We start from the raw sequence: 15,737 nt of genomic DNA, 5'->3' as shown, positions 1-15,737 counted from the left end.
GAGACCAAAGTGATACAATAATGTTCATGGCATATCTCATCATGGAATGGAAAATAAAACAAAAAGAAAACATAAACATGGCTATCTCACTAGGGTGATACAAAACTGTCCATGGAAACTCATCATGGAATACTAAGAACATAGAAACATGAGAGCAACATCAGCTCCGAGTAGATGGTATACCACGAGAGAGAGAGAGAGAGAGTTTAACGCCTAAAGAAGGCCAAAAAATGGTTTAAGGGACCCAGACAAACAGATGCATCTGTTACAAGCTCATAGCATCGGTTAAGAATTGAGAGTCAATCAAGTAACAAACAGCAGAGAGAGAGAGAGAGACAATTTCTCCACATTTATTGGGTGGATCAAGTGTTTTTAACCACGAAAGAAGCCTAGAGCCTAGGGGTTCCCTGTTATTTCCTGGGTTTTGAACTACAATATGGAGTCTATCCGGTTGACAAAAAACTCAGCAAACAAATGGAAGGCCCTGCATTCACATCTACAAAAGTGCTTTTTGCCTACCCAAATTTTGCCCTCCTTTACAATTTAGAGTTGGTTCCACTACCTGGAACCTGCACAGCATCATAATGCCCATAACCATGAAACAAAACTCTAATGGGATTTTCGCTTCCATACTCAGACCCGTATTCGGCTATTGAGATAAGTCCCTCTGAGGTCTTGTCAAACAAATGCACAGTGATGGGCATCCTGCAACTCAAAACAAGCCTACTTGATTGAGTACATGCTCAGCATAAGGAAAAAACATAAAAATCCATAATTGTCCATAAATGCTTACAAATACAAGAGACCAGGCACCCAAACACTCACTACCTTTATGAAGGTAATCAAGGGGAGGGGAGGGGAGGGGAGCGGAAAAGGGGGGAAAAGGGTGGGGGGTGGGGGGTGGTTTGGGGGTTTGTATATGTATGGTTTACTCACTTCAGAACATGTGAAGCCATCAGCAGCTCTGGTTCTCCCCCCCATACATAGGGTTCCCGCATCCTTCTCACATAAGTGTCAAAATCCTCTTCAACAAACCTGGGTAAAAGTTTTAAAACTTCAGCCGTCCAGTTCAATGCTAGAGTTGGAATATCCCACGGTCGAAACTTTAATATGGCATGCACTTACCACTCCGACTCACTTCGTCGGCTGACAAGCTCATCTACAACCTGACATGAGCAGCAAACAGTGTGAGATTAGTTGACACCCTTCTCACATGGAATTGCAGAAAACCTAAGCCCATCAGCAGTATAGTGAAGGCACACCCAACCTTCGCACTCAGAGCCAATATGAATCCAAACCCATTGCATACTCTTAACACAAGAAAATAAAAAACCTTGTTGCGCAGATCATCTGCCAGCTCTTGTTGCAAATTCTCACTTGGAGCAGGCTTTCCACTTCTCAAGCAAGCACCGTATGCAATAGCCCGGAAGAGGCATCTGCCATCACCAGGTATTCCTGCTTTTACAGAAAAAGCACAACCGCATGAGACCATGCATTCTTAAGAATAAAAAATGTGGCAGGCAATGAAGAGCACTGAAGGCGAACCATAATTGATGACACTTGCCAGTGACAGTGTAGTCGGTGTAGACTTGCTTTCCCTGCAGGGCATTTGAGGCTGCTACAGCCTCACAATTGGAGCCACTCTGCACAGAGATGAGTTGGTCCGTGATTCCTTCAACATGCGAGAGAGGACTGGGTAGCATGCTTGGAACTGAGACACCCATTCCTGAAGAGAAGCAAGTGCAGACGCCAAATAATAGCCATGCGGAATGCCTTCCATGAAGCCAGCGAGCGGGTCTCGCATCCCAGGCAACATTCCAGGATCCATCCAGTAAACTTGCTGCCATGGTCAACCTTCTCAGACCTGCTACAGTACCATGGGGGGTGCTAAAGCCCGCCACCAACCGGTGCGTAGCTCTACCAGAGCTTGCACGCAATAGACCAACAGCAGAGACCTTAGAGTCTAACAAGCCTTGTTCTTTGCAAAATAGACTCAATGGGCTCGAAGGCAAAGGGCTCAAATAATGAGCATCAAAGCAGCTTTTAAATGGAGGAAAGGCATTCTGGTCCAAAATTGATGGATGATGGGATGGCAACAATCCATGCCAAATCGTGGCACAACTCACTTCATGGCCCCCCTCCACACACAAACTAGTATGACAGCAGGATCTCTTAACAGTGCTCGGTACTGGTAGACCACACCCTTCTCCATTCACAAATGCCTGTTGGCGTGGCCAGCTCAAACTTCGAGAAAGGCTTGGAGATGCCACATGTGGCCGGCAGATAACTTGAGTAGAATAAGGATGAGAGCTACTGCAGTGAAGTTGTAATAGAGCCACTGTTGTAGAGAAGTGATTGCTGCCGCAGGAACATAATCGGAAGCACACATTCCCAAGCATCTGCTTTCACTCTGTCACAAATGTAGCACTACTTTCCTTTGTGTGGTGATGGGAAACTTTTATTCTCGAGAGACCCCAAGTGGAATTCAGTGATGCAATAACCTGCACAAACTGCAAAAAAAGCCACCAGAAAAGGAAAAAGAGTAAGGAGAGAAGAAGCCAAAAACCCAAATGGTATATACCTAGATGAATTCAGGAACATACCCAAATTCACCTGATAAGAAAGTGCGATTTATAACCTCATGGTAGTCATCCACAAGATAATAAACCATCAACTCCATGATGCATAGTATAGACTAGAAAATCAGCATCCACTCAAATTCATAAAAATGAGACCAAATGAAAGATGCTATGCCAAACAACATGGAAACTCTTCATATTAAAGCTGGTTACACATACAAGGATGAAGACTTAGGCTGACGACCTCTGGCATTCAAATCCACCAATGAGAAATTGAGGCGCATGCAGTGTGTACACGCGGCCAGGGGAGGAGGAGGGCATGTAAAAGGTAGCACATAAAAATGGATTCTCCACATGAAAAGCGTGCGGCCTGAGAGGCCCACATCTAAAAAAATTTGCAATCAGACCATCAAAAACCTTGCTTAATACAATGATTAAATACAGAATTAAGAATCTTATTGTGATTAACAAATAAGTAAGATACTGATTTTCGCACGCTATAATGTAAGCAGTTACCAGGAAGCCAATTAAAACCAGGATTATGTATGGCAAATTGTGACACCTTGTTCTCAGAAAAGGGAGCTTAAGATACTTGAACGAGTATCAGCTAGAAACGAAAGAAAAAACATGGTCATGACATGCACATACACAATACAAATCAGACACCATATCAGTGTAAGAACCCATCTTCCAACACCCCATCTCATGCTACAAATCAGACACCATATCATAAGAACCCATCTTCCTGCCCAAAGACTTTTCTAAGCAGCAATAACCCTACGTTGGGTAATTTTTACCATAACAGAAAAAAAAGAGAGGGGTAGAGGGGGCAGGGTGTTTGTGTTGACTGGCCCGGGGATAGTTTTAAAAACAGCACAAAACTTTTATACCAAAAACGCGATTGATAGAAAATTAAGAGAGTAAGTATTGGGTAGTTCACTGCATAGAAGAGAAAAAACAACGTTAAAAATTCATGCAGAGAGGGTTTACGGATACCTTGCAAGAGCTGCTTGGACAAGGGTTTATCAGAGGAGACTGAGCCAAGCTGAGAGAGAAAGAGAGAGAGAGAGAGAGAAGCGCAAACCAAGCCTAAATTATAATTATAAATATAGCTAGTTCACGCTCCACCACTGCCCACTTTTGTCAAACGAGTCACGACTCTCACCTCGGGCTTAGTCTTCAAGGCATCTTAAGAGGCACCTCTCCGCGTGGGATATGTATAGCTAACACATGATTAAAACAACAAGTCATATGTGCATGTGTGTGTATGTAAGGGTGTGTATAAGTCTATGTATTTGTATGTGTGTGGAAGCCTATGTGAGTGAGTGTTGGTATGCATGTGTATTTGTGTGTCATTCTCTCTATGTCTTTATCACGTGCACAAATCTCTCACACATACACGTGCATATGCACTCTCTAACTTTTCACACTCGTCTCGCACGCACACTCTCACACACATAGAAACTCTCTCTCTCTCTCTCTCTCTCTCTCTCTCTCTCTCTCTCTCACACACACACACACACTTTTCACATGCACGTGTGACTGTGTACGCATACGTATGTGTAGTAATATAATATTTTTATATGTTTACTAGATGTATATTGATCTATATATCATTATTATACATATTATTATATATTTTTTATTTTCTTATTATATATATTTTTATTTATTAATTATATATTTATATTTATATATTTATAATATAAATATATATGTCTTTAATTTTCTTATTTATACTTATGTATCATATATATATAACATTATATATTAGTACTACAGATTTAATATATGTATATATATTTATATTTATATCCTTACTTATTATATGTTTACATGTTATTATTATTATATATATTATTTATTTATTATATATCTTTATTTTTTTATATTACATTATTTATTTAACTTTTATTCTCCCCTACACTCCTCTCTCTTCCCCTATTCCCTTGTACTAACCTTCTACCACCCACAAGTGGGGCAAATTGGCTAGTGTGAGGGCCCTTATAAAGGCCATGATCCACCCAAGTTCAAGTCCCACCGTTGGTCGTATATGCCCTCGTGTTGCATTCTACCGATGTTAATACCTCTCTCTCTCTCTCTCTCTCTCTCTCTCTCTCTCTCTCTCTCTCTTATACCCTAACATGTGGCTCCTCCACACCTCCTTCTCTCTTTCACACTTGGTCCTCTTCGAACCGCCACGTGTTCCCTTTCCTCCCAAAAACTTGCGTATAATAGATAAATATATTATGAGTATATTATACACACACGCACACGCATATGTATGTGTGTGTGTGTGTGTGTGTGTCGATAAAAATACACACACACACACACATATATATATTTTATTTTATTTAATTAATCTAACTTTTATTTTATTATATTCATTTTATTGAAATCTACTTTTACTCTCTCTCTTTCCCCCTCCCCCCTCCTACAAAGGCTTGCTCCCATCTCACACTCTCTCTCTCTCTCTCTCTCTCTCTCTCTCTCTCTCTTAAACACACACACACACACTTGCACATGCACCTTCTCTCTCTCTCTCTCTCTCTCTCTCTCTCTCTCTCTCCCACGCACACACACACACGTGTATGCACCTACACATGCACTAATGGAGACGTACACTCTCTCCCCCTACATACATTATTTTACACACACACACACACACATATGTACGCACCACACATGCATCAATGGAAACATACACTCTCTCCCCCTACATACACTCTTACATAGAAATAATCTCTCTCTCTCTCTCTCTCTCTCTCTCTCTCTCTCTCTCTCTCTCTCTCTCTCTCTCTCTCTCTCTCTCTCACGTACACACACATGCACAATGTTAAAGATCAACCGACCAGCACTCCGGGGGTCCGTGCGTCGATGGAAGATGCATAGAAGGCAACCACCCAACCTCTGGTGCCACTCTAGCGCTCGAGGGGGAAAGTAAAAGGAGAGGAGAGAGGGGTAAGGGCAACTAGATAAAGCTAACAAGAAGATAAGGTAGCAAGTGTGAATAGAAGAGAGGGGGTAAGGGTAACTTGAAAAGGGATAAGATAATAAGAGAAGAATGAAATAACATAAATGGGATAAATAGAAATAACTCATATAAGGATTCTATGACAAAACAAGGATAAACTTCAATGTTCTCACCCGATTTGTTGTAATATTCCAAAGGTATATCTCAACTCACACATAGATAGGTGCCCTCTCCATGCACAAGGAAACACACCCCCACGTCTCTTATCACATGCAAACTAAGGACATTAATGACATGAGTACAAAGCATCTCACACATGCCATAGCTCCAATGCAAGACTCAACCTATCAAGCAAGAGTATCCCAAGCCACCAAGAATGTCAACCACACAAGCATGCAAGCATCTCTCACATGCAAGAGCTTCTAGTGAAAGACCTCACCTAGAATGCAAGAGCTAGAGACACCAATGTGGTGGATTCTAACTTGGGCTAGAGGAATGCCTTGCCTCTCACCCTATGCTTCTTTATATAGGAAAATGAGGCTCATCTCCTTGCCACATGGCAAGCATAGAGTGATCCCACATATTACAGCCAATAGGGTGTGGGCATACACATCACTCCTCAAACCATCCAAAATATGTGTACAAAGTAATGCAAATTGTGTGCAATGTGTGCACACAAATGAGTGCAAGGTGGGCTATCCAAGGGAAAAACTCATGGGAAAGGAAAAAGTTGCCTTGGATGAATACAAAAAAATAAATGTGAGGTGAGGGATAAGAGAGAGGGTTAACTATAGGGGTTAACATCCTCCTACCTTTGAAGCGCATCCGGTCCCTTGGATGTGAAAGGGGATGGGACTGAAGTGTGTCAATGAAGACGAGATGGAGGGGTGTCTGGATGAAGCTTATGCTGAAGGGGAATATAATATAGGTATGTACAAGAGAGATATGTATTTCCAAGGGGAAAAACCCTATGGGAAAAAAGTGCCCAAGGACATGGAGAAATGACACGGAAATCATTCACTTGGATCCCAAGGACATGGAGGAATGACACAGAAATCATTCACTTGGATCCCAAATAAAAATTGGAAACTCCATCAACAACTCTAGATTACAATGTCGATGAATCCATGCCAATGAGAAGAGGGTAAAATATATGTCAAGGCGAGAGGACCACTACCTGGATCCCAAACAAAAATGAAAAACTCTTGGTACTCTGCCTGATGTAAGCCAAGGTCCCAAATGAATCAAGACAAATGGGGTACCCTAGCCAATGCCAATGTACTACTCCCAAGTGAGAAGGATGTGGGCAGTGAATAGACTATAAAGTAAAGAACACCTTTGCAAAAGATGTCACCATCAAGGAAATAGTGTCCTTATCAAAAGGATCTACAAAGGTGGGTACATAGGTTAATGACAAGGATAAGATCGTTGAAGCCCATGGAGTGTCAATGGAGCCTAACCCTGGTTTCCAAATGAAGGTGCTCCAAATTGTAGCTTGAGCAAAAGCTAGTGATGAGTGGTATCCATAACAATCTACACCCATAGAAGATGGTGGAGTGTATAGAAGCTCTATCCCGAAATATGACAAGAGATCCTCTGTAAATACATGAATGCACTGTTCCACCTCATAAGATGGCTCAAAAAGAAGAAGAAAAATCATTCAAGTGTGTAGCAAAACATGTGTTAAATACAATAAGGCTACGTGATGATCAACATGTATCTCCCGTGGTGAATCATAAGTGGATACAATGTCCTGAGTAGAGTTTGTGGCGGGGATTCATCATGGGGTACAATCTCCAAGGGGGTGAGCATAGAAAGGTGTTGCTCCGCAACTTGTGCTAGGTGGTAGGGATATGAGATGGGTGTAATAGTTTGGGCATATGTGACCAAATTTGAGGGTGGAACATGATACATGAATTGAAATACCTCTATGTGATGCTCTAGATAGAAAAAAACAATATGCTCTTGGAGTAAAATGAATACACAAGGGTAGCCATGTAATTCCATGAAGTATATCAAGTCTTGATCGAGCACTTTGTGATGAGATGTTCACGGCTCATCAAACAATGTAGATGCAAGAGAATCCCTCGTGCTCTCAAGAAATTGAAAAATATCCCACCAATCCTCATACCATTGCAGGATCCCCATGTAGCTAGTGAAGCATGATTCAACATGTGGCGAAGGAATGTGAGCAAGTATATCTAGAAAGTGATGTGCCATAGCTATGAGAAAATGCTTTGACCTGTTTAATGATGTGGCAAAGTATTTTTAATTTAAGTACAAAAATGTACTCGATTCTCTTTTCCCTCTCTCTTCTTCCTCTTCTTCTTCTTTGGCGCCTTGAAACAATTAAGAGTTTAGAAGTAGAGTTAGTTGTGTGTGTGTGAATACTTATTTGAAAGTGAGTTTGTGAATTGTGTGTGTCACTATGTGTAATATGTGTGTAATAATTGGCAAGTGAGTTAGGTGAGTTACGTGCACATGTGAAAGAAGAGAGGAAAAAAATCAAAAATAAAAATGCAAAGAATAAATAAAAAGTGAGTGGGTAAATGTCAGAAAGTTAGGAGATGGTGATCGTCAAAAAGGGGTGTATGTGGAGGGGGTTAGGGGCATGGTTGGGCCGCTGGGTGGACATATGGATGGCATTGGTGGTTCGTGTGTAGGCGATAAGGTAGGCTACATGGTTCCTATTAGAGAAGGAGATAAGAAATAAGGCCAGCTACACCGTATCGCCATGGCGTTGGTTGGTAGATGTTTATGTTGGCCGTGGTGGGAGGCCGACCAGTAAGCGTGCTCACACAGCAAGGAGGCTGACCTTGTTGTGCCCCTACTGCTTCTCTTGCATGTAACCTAGCCATGGTGAGAGGCCATAAAATTTCCCATCCTCTCTTTCTCCTATTTTTAACCTTACTATTGCTATTCACTGTGTGTTGCGCCTTGCTATTTCCATAGACACCTTCACATGGGAGCTCGACTGTGTGCTCTGTCTTGCTATGCTATTCACTGTGTTGCGCCTGGCTATTTCCATAGCCACCTTCATGATGGGAGCTCAATTGTGTGTTGCGCCGGCTGTGATGTGCATTGTGTGCTACACCTTGATATTTCCATAGCCACCTTCCCGATGGGAGCTCGACTGTGTGCTATGCCGGCTATGATGCTTTCTTCACTAGAAAAGGTGACGTTGTGTGCTGCGCCAGCTGTCATGGTGGGAAGCATGTTTGCTTGTTGGGCTTCGATTAGAGCTTATCTACCAATGGAGTGAGGGTTTACTTGATGGAGCGTGGCATTCTATTTCAATGCTTTTGCATCACTTAACATAGAGCTTGCTAAACTTTCCACTTCTTGCTTGAAGCCTTTACTTTAGGCATTCTTTTGATGCACCCAGATTTGTCCTTGCTCCCTTTGGGCTGCAAGTTTCTCTCAGCTGGTTGCCACTCTAAACCATCTGGTTGTGTTGTTCTTAATCCTATTATGATTGTGCAGCATTTCTCTCTTCAGCACACTTAGCTGGTTTGAGTGCCTAATGCGTAGGTTGACCGGTTTGATTCCTTGTTTAATTACAGCTAGCTGCTTCTTTGTATTCTTTTTTTCCTTGCTCCTTTGAATTATTTTCTTTGGTTGTACTTAAGTGTTGGCCGATTGGTATTGATTTATGTAAGCAAGATAGAGGGCTAATGGGTTATGTTTGCAATAAGGATGCATGCACATTGAAGCATACTAATGTATTGAATACCATAAATGTGAGTGTATCTAATAGAATCATGGTAATTGAATTATACAAGTGAGTATGCTTGTGAAAGAGGACTAATTGGTTATGTATGCGATAAGGATGCATGCACATTGAAGCATACTAATGTATAGAATACCATAAATGTGAGTGTAGCTAATAGAATCATGGTAATTGAATTATGGAAGTGAGTATGCTTGTGGAAGAATTCAAATCCACCCACTTTTTAAGGCTTTCATGTAAGATAAGATGATTAATTACGCATGCATAGCTTTATCAAGAGTGCAAATATCTCAATACTTTCACTCTTGTCTCACTTTGGAGTGGACCTTAACTTTTACTAGGCATATGCATACTTAAGAAAGATTGTGAAGTCAAAATGAGTGAAAGACGATGTAAATTTAATCACCTCACAATGTTCTTGTAGTGGACGTGAGGAATTCTCACACGGAGATGAAATTAGATCTGTTTTGTTATTGTTGCCTCCTTGTTTATGGACGATCTTGGTGATGGGGTAAGTTTAGTTGTGATTCTTTCCTCCTTGCGGACAGGTCCTGGCAATTGAACCAGTGTTAAGGCTTAGCCGACCAACACTCCACGTGTCCGCACATTGATGAAAGATGTATAGAAGGCAACCACCCAACTGCTAGGAGATTATCGGTGCCACTCCATCTGTGTTAATATCATAAATAATCACATTTTCAAACTCTTGTGTCATTTTATTACTAATAAATGCACATATGTGTCCTAAATACATCCACAATATCATGTGTTTATAATTTAAACATGCCTTAAAAACTCCCAAAAATACTCTAAGTCCCACACACTTAGTCTCGTTGTTTCTTCACTGTTTTTGTCATTATAGTCATCACTATAGTTGTAATACTTAGCCAAGATCCATCCTATTACACTCACAAAACTCCATATTCCTCTCATAAAATCAATATAGTCCTCAATATAGCCTAAAACCTCCACACATTCCCATATACCTCTATTGTATTCGCGCTGTTTAGAGCCTATACTGAGAATGTTCCCATAAACAGTGATAGAAGAGTGCTCCATTCTCACATATTTATCCTTAACAAAATGCTTTCCAAATATTTTACATCATTTACCCAATATTAGATTTCACTATAGTGACTACCCTCTCTATACACTCATTGTACCAACCCTTTTCTTCATTGTTTTCCATTCCTTGTATACATATCCACCTACAAACTTCCTCCACTTTAGCTTATACTATCCATATACACTCCTATAGTCCTTATACCTTCATGAACCATTCCTATTATTGCCTATTCTATCACTATACATTATTGTTCTCGACACATAATGACATACGAAACAATGAAAGACTTGGAATTGGAAGGACTTCAACACACTAACTGGCTCATCCGTATGGCTGATCAAAGTAGGATAAAGCCCTTTGGGTATTCTTTCCAGTGTAAAGACCACCATGGCGGGGAAGGATTACTAGTTGGCATTCTTGGTGGTGCAACCAATCTCTTATGGTACTCGCTACCCCATTCTTTTGGGAAGACCATGGTTGTATGAGGCCAAAGCAAAGACGGGTTAGTTCAAAGGAACTCTTACCATTGGAAAAGGAATAGAAAGAATTGTCTTGAAATTGTATGCTAGTTATAAGGGAAAAGGCTCCACAGCCGTATAGAAGACGAGTTCATCCGCGATCCTGGCCAAGATGTCACTCAAGTGACACTTCAAATGAAGATCACAGAATGAAGTGAAGATTGCCCAAGGCCCATGCACAAGTAAGAGATGGCCTTTTGTTAGATTCACAAATCCAAATTAACTCCACCTTTGTAGGGGAGTACCTTGCCCCCACAAGAAGTAATGAAGGCTTTGCAGTGGAGTCCAGCCAAGACATTGAAGATTGGATGAATTCAAAAGAATCATATGTTACAATCCTTGAAGAAGGCTCCACTAAATGTGATTCATCCTCTCTTACCCTAAGTGAGGAAGACATAATAATCCCACATGCAGGAACTATTAAGGAAGAGGAAGAGGAAAAAGTTGTCTCCTTGAGACAAAGTCCAAAGAAACAGCCAACAAAGAAGAGGAAGTAGTAGATGCAGATCAAGAGGAAGATCAAGAAGATGACCAAGACTCAATGGAATCAAAGGTACTTTCATCAAAGAAGCGAAAGGACATCAGGAGAGTTGACCTTGAGGACCAAAGATGGACAACAACGAGTACTCAAGGTGGGAACTCCAAAAGAGATACAAGGATTCAAGGACCTCTTGGAAAGCAACTTTGATGTGTTTGCATGGTCTTATGGAGACTTCCAAGAGTTTGATTTCAAAGTAGTCACAAAGCCAAGAATATCTCATGTTCTTACCGACCACTTGTCTCGAATTCCCCAAGGTGAAGCAGAGGAAATTGTGGATCCAGACTTGCCAGATGCAACCCTCTTCTTGATGGAGACCACAATCCCATGGTATGCTAATATTGCAAACTTGTTGGCTACCCAACAATTTCCCCCAGGATTCTCCAAAAGAGAAAGGAAGAAGTTGTTGCTGGAAGCAGCTCCTTATACTATCCTTAGTGGTGCACTTTACAAGCAAGGTAAAGATGGAGTTCTACAAAGATGCATCGACAAAAGTGAAACCTCAATTATATTGAAGGCTTGCCATGACAAGCCTTGTGGTGGACACTTTGTAGGAGAAGCAACTACTGGAACATCCTTCTTGTAGGTTATTGGTGGCCAACCCTTCACAAAGATGCCTTTGAGTATTGTAAAAGATGTGATGCTTGCCAAAGAACGGGTAAACCCACCAAGACAAGAGCCATGCCACTCAACCCCATTATTGTCGTGAAGCCATTTGAAAAGTGGGGTATAGATTTTGTGGGCCCCTTTGAGCCAATAAGGAGAAGACAGAATCAATATATCTTGGTATGCACAGATTATGTCACCAAGTGGCATGAAGCAAAGGCAATGAGAACTATTGATGGCAAGAATGTGGCCCTGTTCTTATATGATAATATCATCACAAGGTTTGGAAGTCCTTTGGAGTTGGTAAGTGATCGAGGAACCCACTTCATAAATAATGTCATTGAAGAACTTTCCGAAGTGTACAAGATCTGCCATAGAAAGTTTACACCTTATTGTCCCCGAGCAAATGGGCAAGTGGAGGTCACAAACAAAATCCTTTGTTTCATCCTTACCCGAACGGTGGCATCCCATAAGAGAGACTGGGATGACAGGTTGCTGGAAGCTTTGTGGGCTATGACAAACCCCTTTCCAATTGGTGTATGGAACAGAAGCAATCTTCCAAGTGGAGCTCGAGTTGCCTTCCCGTAGGGTAGCCATAGCTGAAACACTAGGGGAACAAGAATCCTTGAGCACAAGGTTACTTCATTTGGAATGTTTGGATGAGATACGAAGGATGTCCACGCAATGTATAGAGGCCACACAAGTAAGGAGGAAGGCTTACCATGACGGCTTCCTCAAGCCAAACATGTGAGATCCCTACCCTCTCTACGCATCGAATTCTGGAGTGCTAGGAGCAGAAGTAGCAACCTCTTGCACAAGGCAGAGGTTCCCACTCGTGACCTCGCCCACGAATGTCCGGACAAGAGACTAATCCGATGGTTCTTCCAAAACCAAACCCAAAAAAAAACTTCCCTCGCCCAAAAAGCACAGGCGATTCCTCCTGGAAAAAATCTTCTAACGTAGTCAAGGGCCTTAACTAACCTGTGTATTCTGACCGAACCCGCGGGTCACATGGCCGAATCAAAGGAGGAACTTGCACTTGGTTCATAGATACCAACGCTTTTTTTCCCATCAAAGAGGCACAATCGTTGATTCTTTTCCATAGAACAAGGATTATCCTAAGACTTACTTCAACTATCATCACTTGAATAGAATTTAATTTTATTATAGGAATCCATCAGTTCAGCCTAACCCCATCCCATGGGTTAGCCCCATCCCATGGGTTAGCCTAACCCCATCCCATGGGTTAGCCAACCACTGTATTGATAGGATCCATTATAAATATTTGGTTATGTTTTGTCCCGGGTACCAGGGAAAAGAGTTCCTAGCCCCCCTAGTCGGCTCTCATACAAAACTTAAAGACACACCACTTATGCACCCAATATGAAATTACCTTTTCTTAGACTCAACTATCTCCAAAACAACATTGCAATAAAACCACACTATTTCCATCATAGTCCTTAGTATTCCATTTCCAAGGTCCAATTCTAATCATTCTTTCCTCGGCGTACCTATGGCATCATTGGCAACCAGAACGCTCACCACTTGCTCACTCAGGGGCCTTTTCAATAGATCCTAGCCCATAGTACCCAGGAATATAATCAAATATTTCATTTATTCCTTCCTCAGTGTACTTATGGCATCATTGGCAACCAGAACGCTCACCACCTACTCACTCTCAGGGGCCTTTTCAATAGTTCCTAGTCCATAGTACCTAGGAATATAATAATGTAAAATCCATATGGAAGATCAGCTAGATCAACCAACAAGATCCATGTAAAAGAGCCATGAACTCATCCGTTGAAGATCAGCAAGGCCAATCAACCAGATCCATGCCCGTGTTCAGAAAACAAACTCCAACTCATTTTTCTTCCTCGACGCATGCGTGGGTATCCTGGGCGACCCAGAGCCCAAGCACCGTATGGTCAGCACCCTCCTCTAGGTTCCTTTGCACAGGTGACCTAGCGCTTCACTCATAGACCGCTTCCTTGGTCCCTCATCCACCGTACCGACGAAAGCTCACCATTTTAACTGAATTGAGGCTGCTCAAGAACTCGATCGATCTTGCCACATGAGACATCCTTCTTCAACTCTCCGTCAGCTATTTTGCAACATTTCCACTTAGGTCCCTCATCCACCGTACCGACGAAAGCTCACCATTTTAACTGAATTGAGGCTGCTCAAGAACTCGATCGATCTTGCCACACGAGACATCCTTCTTCAACTCTCCGTCAGCTATTTTGCAACATTTCCACTTAGGTCCCCACCACGACCTCATTCCACACAAGATAGTCAAAATGCTTCCCCCAGCATACTTGACGTAAAACAATCTTTAAAAAAACAGGTTTCACATACAAAATACAGTTCCAAACATAATTCCCATCTTTCCTCATCATTACACATCCTATCACATCATTCCTTATCATTTCTTACCATTCCACTTCATTTCTCATCATTCCATATCATTTCTCATTATCCCACATTTTTCTACATCAATTCACATCAATTCACATCCATTCACTCTCCTCATCTCACATCAATTCACATCCATTCACATCATCCCACTCTCCTCATCTCACATCAATCCACATCCATTCACATCATCCCACATCATTCCCACATTCATTCACATCATCTCACATCCATTCACATCCACTCACATCATCTCACATCAATTCACATCCATTTACATCCACTCAAATCATCTCACATCAATTCACATCCATTCACATCATCCTACATCATTCCCACATTCATTCACATCATCTCACAACATTCCCACATTCATTCACATCATCTCACATCATGCCCACATTCATCCACATCATCCCACATTCATTCACATCATCCCATATCATTTCACATCCATTCACATCCACTCACATCATTCCCACATTCATTCACATCATCCCACATCATTTCCACATTTATTCACATCATCCCACATTATTCCCACATTCATTCACATCATCCTACATCATTCCCACATTCATTCACATTATCTCATTACTCTACATCAATCATCACATCAACCAGATTAAAAGTACAATTACTTTACTTTTTATACTGACATGACTTTTCTAAGTCTCGGCCATTACTTGGCTCAGTTAAAGATAACTTTTCTTGACTCAATTCAGTTAAGCCTAAATTTTCATTCTCTTTTTGGATCCTCGATCCTTTCAAGAGTTCTAGATTCCTTTTCGAGGGAATCTAGGAATAAATCAGTCCCACTGTTATTCACATCCATTTAACTAAGCGTGTTTTTGGTCTTTCTCTAGGAAATCCTTTTCCCATTCAGAATGTATCCCAAGATTCTATTTTTCGAAAATCTAGACATATACTTCATAATTAAGGTTAATTATGTTTGTGATTTTCCTTTTTGATTAAAATTTTATCCAAAATCAATGCTTATGAGATATGTGCATATCTTGTTTATCCAAGCACGTGGTGCTTGCTTCAACCCTTGCAAAGCCTTCCTCTTTCAACTTAAACACTAATTCATTTTTATCTACATAAATCATTTCCATAATTCTCATAAATTGAATGAATCTATAAATTTGTGGCATAACCTTCTTTATTTTTCAAGCAAATGAATAATGCTCAAAACTCCACTTTTAGCATGAAATTTACTATGCATAAATTCATTCTCTAATGATATAAATTTTTCCATAGCTTCCCCACATTTTCTAAGAAATGATAATACTCAAAATTTCACTTTTGATATAA

At 41.1% G+C, this 15,737-nt stretch overlaps 1 protein-coding gene across 3 annotated transcripts; it reads right to left on the bottom strand.

Moving 5' to 3' along the window:
• Positions 1-330: 330 nt before the first annotated feature.
• Positions 331-3,830, bottom strand: LOC147634269 (uncharacterized). 3 transcript variants are annotated; one of them, XM_086805396.1, is made up of 7 exons: positions 3,096-3,526; positions 2,799-2,964; positions 1,565-2,510; positions 1,334-1,455; positions 1,126-1,166; positions 937-1,035; positions 331-705 (listed from the first exon to the last, which is right to left on the bottom strand). In XM_086805396.1, the coding sequence occupies exons 3-7, from the start codon at positions 2,397-2,399 to the stop codon at positions 537-539; spliced, it is 1,266 nt and encodes a 421-aa protein (XP_086661522.1). In that variant the 5' UTR covers positions 2,400-2,510; positions 2,799-2,964; positions 3,096-3,526; the 3' UTR covers positions 331-536. The 3 variants fall into 3 exon arrangements, with proteins under 3 accessions (XP_086661522.1, XP_086661521.1, XP_086661520.1); XM_086805395.1 differs by lacking the exons at positions 2,799-2,964; positions 3,096-3,526 and adding an exon at positions 3,745-3,830; XM_086805394.1 differs by lacking the exons at positions 2,799-2,964; positions 3,096-3,526 and adding an exon at positions 3,576-3,732.
• Positions 3,831-15,737: the final 11,907 nt, after the last annotated feature.

The sequence above is a fragment of the Cibotium barometz genome, chromosome 11 (assembly GCF_041138505.1).
Source record: "Cibotium barometz isolate CiBa-2024 chromosome 11, ASM4113850v1, whole genome shotgun sequence".
NCBI lineage: Eukaryota > Viridiplantae > Streptophyta > Polypodiopsida > Cyatheales > Cibotiaceae > Cibotium > Cibotium barometz.
This window is presented reverse-complemented; position numbering and strand designations above follow the sequence as displayed.

Excerpts from the sequence above, each read along its gene's own strand:
- LOC147634269 (XM_086805395.1), bottom strand. The coding sequence starts at position 2,399 with ATGCTTGGGAATGTGTGCTTCCGATTATGTTCCTGCGGCAGCAATCAC. Across the intron at positions 1,167-1,333 it reads CAGATGATCTGCGCAACAAG|GTTGTAGATGAGCTTGTCAG; the intron begins GTTTTTTATTTT and ends TGCTCATGTCAG. Across the intron at positions 706-936 it reads ATGGCTTCACATGTTCTGAA|GATGCCCATCACTGTGCATT; the intron begins GTGAGTAAACCA and ends TTTGAGTTGCAG.